This window comes from Medicago truncatula, chromosome 4 (assembly GCF_003473485.1).
Source record: "Medicago truncatula cultivar Jemalong A17 chromosome 4, MtrunA17r5.0-ANR, whole genome shotgun sequence".
In the NCBI taxonomy this organism is placed as follows: Eukaryota; Viridiplantae; Streptophyta; class Magnoliopsida; order Fabales; family Fabaceae; genus Medicago; species Medicago truncatula.
The window spans coordinates 48,943,543-48,956,128 of NC_053045.1; the positions used below are offsets into that span (position 1 = coordinate 48,943,543).

The following is a 12,586-nucleotide window of genomic DNA, read 5'->3' on the forward strand; positions in this document are numbered from 1 at the left end:
TATTTACGCAAGATAATTCAACCATTTATATCTAACTGGTGTCGCTAACCTTTCGGAAAAAAAATCTAACTGGTGTGGCTAAGTTGGTTAAGTAGTGCTAAGTCTGTAGAGTAGAATAAGCACTAATTTAATCCCTACAAACCAAACCAAACTCTTGAAAGAAATAAGAACTTCAAGTTACAACTTAAATAAACATCGAAGTTGAGATTATTCTCATCATGAAGCTGTGAAAGCTAATCTATTGTGATATTGAAGGAAGAAATTACTTACTGTTCCTTTCCCTCAAAGTTCAGCTCCCAAAAAGCAAAATACCCCACAGCACAGTCACTCACCCATTCTCTATTCACCAATACTGTACAGCTGTTTGTACTTGGTGCTTACGCTCAACTACAAGACAATCTAAGCTAGAAAACCGGGATTGGATTGCAATTGAAAAATGAATATGGGCACTATTTCCTCAAGTTCCAATCTAGAATGTGAAATAAAATACCTACCATGATCTGCCTAAAGATACAGGCCATAAAGAGAGTTGATAGTACATTGTATTTCACGCTATTATTGCACACTATCGCAGTGCATCATCAGTATTCAGTAGTAGCACCGAATGCACGTTATTCGAATTCGTATGACAAGGATATCACAAAGTATATACAATAAAAAAAATTAGTGATATTGGCAAAAATTCCACGAAGCCTTCAATTTTCAAAACAAATTGTGACATCAAAATGATTTTTTAATCTAACAATATATTGTGACAACAATATCCATATATCATAATTTGCGTTAGAACTTCAAGATAAAAGCATAGAACTTCAATGAACTTGTTATTAAAAAAATCTAATAATAAAATACCAAAAATATAAACAAGATCCCCGCAATTGGATGTATCAGAGTATTGTAGAATTCTGCCAGAATTAGGCAATAACAATGGTAAACTAATGACGACTTCACTTCATCACAGGCCATCCGAACTGAATCAGTGATACTTCTTTTCGAATCATGACTAAATTAGTTCATCTGATTCGTTTTCTGTTTAACTTCAGTTGAATCACATCATGATTAAACTGAAAATATAACAAGTTCACGATCCAACTAATTCAAAAAATGGATACGTTCTGATTTTAGAGACATTGTTTGGCTTCCGTTTTGCCTAATTCTAATTTTACATAGCCTTTTCCTTGAATAATACCATACAACATTTAGATTTCTTCATTCTGCAGAAGCTAAATTTTAACCACTAAAAATTCTAACCTCATAACTGCTCCACATACTCAAGAGAAGAAAAGTGTTTGTCAATGATGTTGAGAGTTTCTTGATCAATTTCAGAGGACCCAACCAATTTTGGTAACGAATAATCCAATTCTTTTGCTGGTACAGCATCGCCTTCAGCAGTTTGATTCTGATGCATTTCATTGTCTGTGTGTTGCACCATAGCAGAGTCTTCGTCTGAATTGAAAAGCTGTAACTTCACCTCCAAGCATGACTGCAAATCCTCCTCACTTCGGGCTTTGTTAATTTTGTCCAGAAGATCACTTATAGCTGATAACTTTTCGGTCCTCTTTCTCTTATTCGAAGATTCACTAACTTCATCGATTTCTTCATTATTGCTGTCACCATCTACAGCACACTTAAGCTTCTTCAATCCATCATCTACAGTTTTTTTTATTCTTATTCTAACACCATCACTTCTCGTCGAGTTTGACCTTAGTTGCAATTTTAACCCAGGGATCATTACCTCACTGTTCTCTGTTGAAGTTTGATTAGCCTCCGATGCAGAAGACACATCCTCATCTGACTGCTTCACAGATAATACTTCTTCCAGCAAATCTACATTTTGCATGTATCGGTCAAAAGCTTCATTTTCTGCATCAACATTTCGCTCCTTGTATTCCTTTAACTTGGAAAATCTCCATTCATTGATAGCTGCAGCATCCTGTAATCAGACACAATGCTATTACTTCCAACCAACATACAGCTTGCTAGAACAAGTTTTATACTCAACCAAACTTAGTTTATATATTGTGCATGTACCTTTCTAGTTAGTGGCTTCTTTGATCGAAGTGAAAGATGCAAATTATTGAACTGAGCAAAACTATTGGAAAGTTGTCGAAGTGACGCAGCTCTACCTGCACTTCTGATATAAAAAGCAAAATGATCCTCAGGGAAAAATATAAGAATCTGAAATCTGATTATATAATTGAATAAATCAAGGAATTAGAAATAAATACTACCAGAACAGACTGGAAGTTCAAATAAATCACAAATTACAGACAATTATTAAATCTCTAAATTTTAGAGATTGATACATCTATTTACAAAAGGTACAGATCATGTTTGCTGTTCTACAGACTATGAGTGCTAGATATCAACCAAACCAGATAATATTAACACTCCCCTCAGGCCTGAATATATGCCATTTTCATCAAACTTTTCTTGTGAAATTTCTTTGTTCCATTTCATAAAACCCCTTTCAAAATTTTCATTCCATTTATTATTTGTTTACCCAAGTACCCTTGATTATTTTACATTAGTAAGCCACTTAGCGATAAGTGTTGTCATGAGAAAGATAAATTATTTCTCTCTTATAATTTGAAGGATAAAATTGAAAGAGTAATACAAGTTACCATCAAATTTAATGCCACAGTAACTTTCTTAACTCCAGTGACATAATCAACAAGGTTTTATATATACATGGAAATCCCTATATGCTTGGTTTTTTTTTTTTTTTTTTATGGAAACCTAGGTTGGCTACAAGGTAATTGACTACAAAAATCAGTATCTGAGAACCTACATTTTCAAAACCTCAAATCTTGTAATTGTTTCCAACATTCAACTTCATACACACAGAAAGAGTCTGGTTTGAAACTCTGCTGTTCCAGATCTTGCAACTAGCTATGTTTAAGATTTTATCTAATAAGAACATTAGAAGCCAACTTTCTATAACTGAGACCTTCCAAATCTACATTTGTATCAGGAACAATAATTTTAGTAAGGTCTTTTTTTATCACTTGGAAAAGAAGAACAGAAGAGACTCGGACTACATACTAACTATCTAAACTTCTAATACATCTGCTAGAAGAGAAATAGACAGGGGGAATAATGACTCCAAATTTGCATTCCATAATCCAAGCTGGCCCGGAGCTTGGTAAGCCAATCTGCACAACAGTTACCTTCCAACAAGGTGTGCTGAAAACACAGGTTCTAGGAGTCGGTTGTGCCTTCTAATATTTGAAGCAATTGCCATGGCTACTAGAGACACCCATGATCCAATTACTAGAGGAGTTCGTGATGAGACAACCATAATCCGATAGCTACGGGTTCAAAAATGAGCTCCCGTCCACATCAAGTTTCACAATATTCTCATAAGAAGGCTGCCCAGAAACAAACCTCATGTCGTTCTGTTGTTGGAAACCAAACACTTAAGGTGGAATCAAAAGGAGCCTTAATGTCATTAATAACAAGCCGGTCCTTTCGGGAAAAGAAAAAAAAAAAACTCCCATTATGAGATTTCCAAACCAACCAGCAAGGAATTAAAAATAGTTTCTGTAGCATTGTATTGGGGCTAAGTGAAACAGAAACTGCACTGGATACGCCCATCAACCATACAGACTTACAAATCATGTAAAGTTGTCTTGAGCAGCACCACATCTACAACAAGAAGTGTAATGAGAGACAAGTCGAGAGGATCTAAAAACATTCGTGGGAAGACTATCATGAACAATGAGCCATAAAAACTGTTTCATGTTCTTGAAAATGTTTAAAGTCCCGATCCAAGACCAGTTATAGGAAATAGGCACAGGAGTTGTATTGCGTTTGCTTAGCCATGTGTGGCTTTTTAGTCATGTAAACAGGAAGGAGTATTATGCACAACCCACATTTGAGTTAACAAAGACACCATATTTCTTGCAAGATATCAGAAGGGAGTTGAGTTGCGAGAAGATTGAAAGGCCACTCACCAGAGTGGTGTATGCCACTAATAAATAATTGAACATTGTCAATATTAATCTCTAAAGAATCGGTGCATTGGAAATCTCGAAGTACTGTGAGCGGGTACTCATCTTTATTAATGGTTGTATGTACAGAGAGGGAACGCTTCAGTACGACAAGTATGGCTTACTATGGGTACTGCCAAAGATGTAAAGATTGAGATCCTACATAGGATCAGGAAGGAGTTGCAAGATCGTAAACTGATGAATCATAACAAGGATCATAAGATCCTACCAGATTCACAAATTGACATATAAATTCACGTATATGCATAAAAACAACACTTCAGAACACCACAATTACTTAATTAATAAACATAATTTGTTTACTTATTAATTAAAAACTAGTACAGCATAAAATATTCTCATTTATTGTTATTAGTGTGTATGTGTTTGACTTTTTTAAATCACATTAGCAATTATTCCTTATTGCAAACAAAAAAGAAAGTAAGTTGTAGAACAGAGTGGAAAGCAAAGCGTAAAGGGTTGCCCAGTGCACTAAAGCCCCTCCATACGCAAGGTCTGGGAAGGGGTCCCACTATTTGGTGTATTGTACGTAGCCTTACCCTAATTTTACACAAGAGGTTGTTTCCAGGACTTGAACCCGTGACCTTTCAGTCACGTGACAACAAAAAAGCGACAAATTAATGTGTAGTAGGATAGAAACGGACCGACTCAGCCTTTCATGTGTTTTTGACGTGTTATTTTAGGGTTTTCTTTAATGATGGTGTTGTTCTAAAGAACCAGGCCGTGGTCCTCACCCACAAAACAAGGCTGGTGCAACATGACCAGATAAAATGGCTGACACATGATCCCAGCCACTTCCAGCCAATTTGTGATTCTTCCCATGCGCGATCTCGACAAGACCTATGAAGATCGCATAACAACACGATCTCACACGTTGGCTCGCGATATTGACTACCATAGTACTGCCGTTAAGATCGCACATATTTAATTGCTGAAAAATGGGTCAGGTCACGAGACAACACCCAATATTTTTAAATGAAATTTTAGGGTTTTTTCAAAAATCAATTACAAGGACTGGTATGGAAAAGGGCATCTCGCTCTTTCGTTTCTTCTCTTTGTAAATAAAGCGTAGTAACACACACAATCAACAAAGTTCGCTCTCAATTTTGTGTCAATAGCATTTCAATTCTTTCCCTCACTGACAACAACCAGCAGCAAATAGTAACGAGGTAAGAGAAACTTTATAGCTTGTCGCCGCCAGCGGCTGCAATGAACCCCAGTGGTCATATGATCATAACCTGCTCTGATTGCTTATGTCGAAATCAGACCAACTCCCCCTCTCTTTACAATCGTGTGTGCAATAAATGCTAGTTGATATGATTTGCTAATTCGAATCCCAATCTATGATTCTAAACTTAATAATAAATGCACATATTGGATTTTTTCACTCTAACAGGTTAACTTGACTATTTGTGGGCCATAAGTCCAGAGGTCATCCGGGTCCCTGTTAGTGACTCAAACTACATATAAATCAACAACCTCCTAGAAAGAATGTTATGGCAGATTTGAAACCCATGTCTACTAACTTCAAAGTATCAAGATTTGGATTTCTCCCATGAATGATCTTCAGCTTTACAGGTTTGCAGTGGGAGTTCTACAATATGCAAACCATTACTGGACCTGAAATTGGGTTTTCAGTAAACAAGGTTGGTCAGTTATGGCTGAAACTTCCAATGAACAGTAGAAATGGGTATGGGGGGGGAGGTATATTTGGATTGGTGATGTAGGATGGAATGGAATAGGCTCTATTCCATCCTATACAAGGCATTGCCACTCATTGGCTTCTTTCACAGCCACACTCTGCCTCTACAGTCTACACCCATCAACTTGTAGGCATCCGGTGGTGTTGATTAGACTTCAGATATTGATGACAGGCTGCGCAAGCATTTTTCTTGACACGCGCATGCATTTTTCTTGACAATAACTTGATTTCCTGGTGGTCTAGCAAGCAACCAGCCAACCAATTGTGGCCAGACTTGATGCCAAGGCAGAGTACAGGGGTATTGCTCTCTCACTGCAGCAAAACTAGTGTGGATGGTCTCTTTTATCCGAGTTACAGCTGCCTTTCTCTACTGCTGTTTTTTGCCATAATTGAAGTGTTGCTGTGGAACTTGATCTATATTTTGTCATAAATATTTCAGCACTGGACCAAGTAGTAAATAATCTCACCAAGCACCCTTAGAGCCAAACTCAGGGTGATGACTATGCCTCAAAACACCCTGAGTTTGACAGGGGAGATGACAGGAGAATGAACTTGGAGTACATTGTATCAATCACAAAGGGTTAGCTAAGTCTAGGGCTTCAAACTGTTAATTCTGGTTAATCAATTAGAAATTGCTAAATTCTATTGCATAGGTAGTTAGACTCATCTGACTCTAAATTTATCTCGTGTGTTGTATAGTGTGTTGATTGAGAGGAAAGCTCTCGACTCAGCCTCATGGAATTACGCTTACACTCGTATTACATAAACCATAAATGGTCCCTAAATTCCAAAATTGTAGTGACTGGTATATCTGTTTGCAAAAACTGCATATTATGACTCTATTTTAATAATACAAAGATATCAACCAAATCAAATAATATAAAAAATTAAAATGTGTGTGCGCGCCTGCTACCTCTTGCAGTAGAGTTTGGGACAAATAAACCTTTGAAACTTTGGCCAATATTGTAGCAAATAGCATGACTTATGTGAGGTATATACAAGATAACTGTAGATACTGCACTACAAAGTCCAGCCAAGCTTTCAAAAGAAGAATAGCAATGCTATTCCGCAAAAAACAAAGTGTCCATCCAAATTTATTTTTCAATAAAGATTAACATGTTTGAGATATAAAACTAACATAATGAATATGATATAAATGTAGGGTGTTGATACTTGTAACTTACATTGACGGGGGTGGTTCAAAGGATTTCCGATCAAGTGGGGCAGCACCAGAAGATGGAGTATTGTCAGGAATTGTACTGGCTTTCAACACTACATTCACCATATGACATGAAAAAGAGGGGGGATGAAAATCTGTTAGGATCTTTCAATTATGGGAAATATCAACATGAGTAATAGAAAGTAACAGATATTGTAAATCTTGCAAAAGGATTGACGATTTACTGAAATAATTGCATCTTTTTTGTGTTACATTACATTTTCTTAACTTACATCACAAGAGCCGATTCACCCTTTAGAGGGCATTTTTCCAATTTCAAAATATATAAGCTAGCCATGTTAGAAAGCTCTAGACCGGAAAGGCAGTATCTTAATTACTATTACTCTGGCCACTAAAACATATGTTTCATTTTTATTTCAATCATAAGTTTCACTTCTATCCAAAAGAAACATGCCTCCCCTCGAATAAAAAAGGAAAATATAATATCTTTTTAATCAATATCAAGATTTACGTTCTTTGTAACCCAAATACTCATGAAACTAAGGTTGTCAAAATCGAGATATTGCATCGGATCGAAAGGGGATAGCAAAATCATAAAACATAAGATCTTAACCAAGATCAAAGTATTCTACTCAATTAATTTTGTAGGATCTAGAGGGGATAGCAAGATCATAAAACATAAAATCGCAACCAAATTTGAAGGATCCTACCAAAACAAAAATAACACTGAATATATATATTGTATATATAAACTACTCAAAGTTTCAAATCTTAAACAAACAAAAAACAACCAAATCTCAAATCCTAAACATAAAACAATCGAGTCACAAAGCTTAAACATAAACGACTCAGAGCTAGAATCGCATGGAATCACACGATTTCACCCGATTTCATGTTTTGATGCTATTTCACAGGGATTTTACTCAACTCAGAATTCAATTCACGGTCTGGATCGATAAGGGTGAGTGAAATCGCAAAAACGTGGGTTTTCACGATTCTGATCAGGATTCTGACGACAATGAAGTCTCTTCATTTTGCCTCTAACAAACCAAAGTAGCTAACCCCAGATAGTGGCAGAAACCAAATTAACCCTATGGTCCCACTGGCTTATTAGTTTCGCAATAATAAATAATTTGTGTTGTGCAATGGTTTATTTTCAATTTAACTAACACTAATATTTGAGCGAAGCAATTATCGCCAAAGTGACCATCTAGAAACTTTTGCTAGTGTTCAAACATCAAGTTAAACAGAGATGCACCCGTCACTGTAAATACATTTTACATAGACAGCCAATAAAAACTCTCTATCTTGCCACTTCATACAATCAAATTCAAACACACTTACGCGAGTAGTATGATGCGGCAAAACAATGAAATTTAACCGAACATCACGGTAAAATAATTTTACACTGACGACGGTACTCTAGATTCTCAAACATATATCTAGTATTTGAACTTCCATTAAATTTCAACATCAAAACCAAGTTAATCAAGTCACCATCAAGAAAACCATTCTAAAAAAAATATTATCGAAAACAAAAACACATCAAAAAGACCCAAACTGACCATGAATTGGACACGGATTTTGATTCTTGGAACAGCAACTCTTGCATTGCTCGTAAGGACACCTGAAAATAAAATAAAATAAAAAATCAGAATCGAAAATCATAAACGAGTGAAGTAAAATCAAAGTTTGAAAGAAAAAGGAGTTAGACCTAGAACGAGCAACATTGCCACACTGCTTGCACTTAGGTTTGTTCTGACCGCGTTGAGATTTCGGCGCCGATGAAGACATCGGTGAATTTGTTAGACCTAGGGTTCCGACTTTCGCAGTTGAATTGTTGCTCGGTGCCGTCGCCATAAACGGCGGAATAAAAGAGTTGATTCAAATAAAGAAGGAAAAATAGTAAAAATTAACGGGGGGTGATTTTTATTTTTATTTTGACGAAATTGTAGGGTTAATCTTTTTGAGAAGAGAAAAATTTGAAGGAAAAAGGGTGGGAAGTGGTTTTACGAACCCTTTGCTTAACCGCGTGAAGCTGGGGTTTGTGAGTCCGGAGGCGAGGTACTCTAGTTCCGGTTTGTGTTTTAAGTTTTAGAGAATTGTTGTTCCCACATGTGATAAGGCTCTGCCACACCAATAAAATACGATTTTACCTCCTTGGCAGTTAACTGCCGAGAAATTTGAAATCCGGCTGCAGTTAACTGCTGAGGAAATCCTCGGTAGTTAACTGCCGAGGGGTTGTTTCATGAGATAAAAGCCACCTGCTCCCCCTACACATTATTTTCTTCATCAACTTCATTTTCCATCTCCATTCCAATCCCAGAATCCAATATTTTTTCCATCAATCATTGATCCAAAATCATTCAAGCATCAAGCATAGGAGGTATCAACACACTTTTGACGTAAAAAAACAGGTATTGTGCATTTTATTCGATTGATTTTTTTATTATTTTAAAGGTATCTACGTGAGTTACGTAGAACCCTGTCATGGGAATCCTCGGCAGAAACCTCGGTAGTAAGGTGCCGAGGAACTCTTAGTGAAAATTTTTCACAACGAAAAATGGAAGCTACTGCCAGTTTTCAAATTTTTTTTCTTTTGTTTTTTTTTTGTTTTTTTGTTTTTGTTTTAATTCATCATGGCATTGATGTTTATACATTAGTTAGTTGTTAATTCATATTTATATGTTGTATAATTATACTAATGGTAGAGAACGAGGAAGATGTTCCGGGAGAGACAAAACAAAATTTTGTTGAAAATTTCGGAGATGTCAAACCGCCTAAGGTTGAAGCGAAACCAAACATTGATGGAGCTTCCGTCAATGTTGAAGCTTCAAAGTATGTTGCCGGCTAGTGTGTGAAAGGAGTGGAACTCACAAAGTTCCGAAAAAAAAAAAACCGAAGCATGCGAGAACGGGCTCAAGAAAATGTGGTTGCTTATTCATGATTAGTGGATATCAAAGTAAGCAAACAAAGGAATGGGATTGAACATTCTTAATGGATTTCACAACCATCCCATGGAGCCGGCTTTAGAAGGACACATTCTTGCCGGTAGATTAAAGGAGGACGAAAAGAAGATTGTACGTGACTTGACCAAGAGCAAGATGCTTCCAAGAAATATTTTGATACATTTGAAGAACCAAAGACCACATTGCATGACAAATGTGAAGCAAGTGTACAATGAACGTCAACAAATATGGAAGGCAAATAGGGGTGACAAAAAGTCGTTGCAATTTCTAATCTCGAAGTTGGAGGAGCACAACTATACTTATTACTCAAGAACACAACTTGAAAGTAATACTATTGAAGATATTTTTTGGGCTCATCCAACATCCATTAAGTTGTTTAACAATTTTCCAACGGTTTTGGTTATGGACTCCACCTACAAAACCAACATGTATAGGATGCCAATGTTTGAGGTAGTTGGGTGACTTCAACCGATTTGACATATTCGGTTGGGTTTGGATTTATGACACATGAGAAAGAGGAAAACTTTGTTTGGGTTTTAAAAATGTTGCGTAAACTTCTTTCGTCAAAGATGAATATGTCTAAGGTGATTGTTACCGATAGGGATATGTCTTTGATGAAAGCGGTTGCACATGTTTTTCCGAAAAGTTATGCAATGAATTGTTACTTTCATTTCTAGGATAATAGTAAGTGGCGTGGTAACTTCTTAATTTATTTCTAGGATAATAGTAAGTGATTTTCGTCTTCTTTATGTGCACGAGTAGACAAAATATTCTCTTCATGCAGTGTTAAAATTTTAAAGCAATATTTAATTGTAAATTTTGTTGGTCAAAATAGGTGTTTTTTTAGGGACCAGTCAAAATAGTGGGCGCGGTTATGGTACATAATGAAATCCTTATGCACCCTGCATAAATTCAGAAATGGTTTCTGTAAGTTGTATTCTAAAACTCATTAGATGTACTTAATGGTTTCCAGCACCTTGTATAAGGATTTCCAGCACCCTGCATAAAATTATGTCAAAACTATTTTACTATGTAAATAGTTTCTGTGAGTTGTACTCCAAAATCATTTCTGAATTTATGCAGTTCCTTATGCACCATAACCGCACTCCAAAATAATTATTGATGTTAAATTAATCTTAGAGGCAGATATAACAATATTAACGAAGTATTTTAACATTAGATATTATTTTGACTAATGTAATGCACAACTAGGGACTGTTTTGAAATTATGATACATTGAAAAGCTATTGTAAATACTCATCACACATGGACGAAAATGATTATTTATCTTTTTTACGCTTTTTTTGTATCATGTCGATTTATAAAGATCTATCTAACCTGAGTCAACCAGAATCATAAAAGTTGATAAATTAGTCTATAGTTAATAATAACCGTTAAAATCCCTTCAAAAAATAACTGTTAAACTAGCTCAAACAGTGGATAAATTAAAAGAATAAATTTGTAGTGTTTTATAAATAAAAAATAAATAAATAACGACTAAACTAACATATAAACATGAAATGATTTGCAAGTATACGGTTCTATGGTCGAAATAAATTATCGATCTCACATATACATGTAATCATCAAGATAACATTTTTCTCCCTAAATATGCAAAAGAAAGTATAAATATTTTTGTTGTTTTTTATTAAAGATGCACCACCAAAAAGTTTTACGTTATTTTCATGCTTCAATCCTTGTGTCTATCTATATTTCAAGCAACCTTCCTTCATTTTCATTTAACGGAAGATTGTCTAAGATTTTGATAAGTGTTAGAATAATCATGAAAAGTTTGTCATAAAAATGCTTTCCTGATTCTAAGATATGAGAATATTACTCACTCTTCATAATGAAGAGCACAAACAAAATAAAATAAAGAAAATAAAAAAGTAAAAGAAGAAAACTATATTAAACTAAAATGCAAGTTTACAAGTATTCATGGTAGTAAGTGGTGTCAAACCAAGGCAAAACTAAGCTTATATATAGGCAAGATATCACAATTTGCCTAAAGAAAAACCACCGCAAAAAAGTGAATTCACATCGTTGTTATGGTAGTATTCTCCCTCATTACAAGTAATTGTAACTTCTGTAATTAAGAAATTGATCATTGACTTCTCATCCTAAGGTGGTAGTTTTTATTTTTTATTTTTTTTTATCTTTGACGATGCATCTTCTAAAGTTATAATGCGATATTTACTACTACTTAATCATTAAAAATGGTCTTGAATGCCATACAAGTATCCTAAGTCTTGGTTTTGGTCAATATGTGTTAATGTTACTCTTATCTTTTACTACAAAATAGTTTATGCAGGCTTATATATGTACGCTTATCATGACACGTGTTTGTGTTATAAGTTGAAAAAAAAACAATTGAGATAGACTCTTAATAGAAAAATGTAATTTTCTTTAAAAGAGAAAAAAAAAAAAAAAAACTTTACACTGTTTGTTTGATCCTATTTTTTGAGAGAACAATTATAATGTTTGTGATTAGAGCTTTACTATGTTATACGGTCGGTAAGTATGAGCAAAAAATTATAAGAAATGTTGCAAAAAAGTTAAATTATGTTTTTATTTAAAAGTATATAGTTCAATAGGTTGATGAGAGTTTGACCTAAGATAACCGAATGACCAATGCCAACTCTACCACTAGGCCATATGAATCTAAACTTATCAGCACATATTCGATTTTTACATGCATTATATATACATATAAAATAATAAT

At 35.0% G+C, this 12,586-nt stretch overlaps 1 protein-coding gene across 2 annotated transcripts; it reads right to left on the reverse strand.

Moving 5' to 3' along the window:
- Positions 1–816: 816 nt before the first annotated feature.
- On the reverse strand, positions 817–8,943 carry LOC25493568 (uncharacterized). 2 transcript variants are annotated; one of them, XM_013602099.3, is made up of 5 exons: positions 8,610–8,943; positions 8,461–8,522; positions 6,900–6,987; positions 2,032–2,131; positions 817–1,933 (listed from the first exon to the last, which is right to left on the reverse strand). In XM_013602099.3, exons 1-5 carry the CDS (start codon positions 8,753–8,755, stop codon positions 1,253–1,255), a joined length of 1,077 nt encoding a protein of 358 aa, XP_013457553.1. In that variant the 5' UTR covers positions 8,756–8,943; the 3' UTR covers positions 817–1,252. The 2 variants fall into 2 exon arrangements, with proteins under 2 accessions (XP_013457553.1, XP_013457554.1); XM_013602100.3 differs by having other exon boundaries at positions 2,032–2,134.
- Positions 8,944–12,586: the final 3,643 nt, after the last annotated feature.

Excerpts from the sequence above, each read along its gene's own strand:
- LOC25493568 (XM_013602100.3), bottom strand. The coding sequence starts at position 8,755 with ATGGCGACGGCACCGAGCAACAATTCAACTGCGAAAGTCGGAACCCTA. Across the intron at positions 8,523-8,609 it reads GGCAATGTTGCTCGTTCTAG|GTGTCCTTACGAGCAATGCA; the intron begins GTCTAACTCCTT and ends TTTTATTTTCAG. Across the intron at positions 1,934-2,031 it reads AGAAGCCACTAACTAGAAAG|GATGCTGCAGCTATCAATGA; the intron begins GTACATGCACAA and ends GTCTGATTACAG.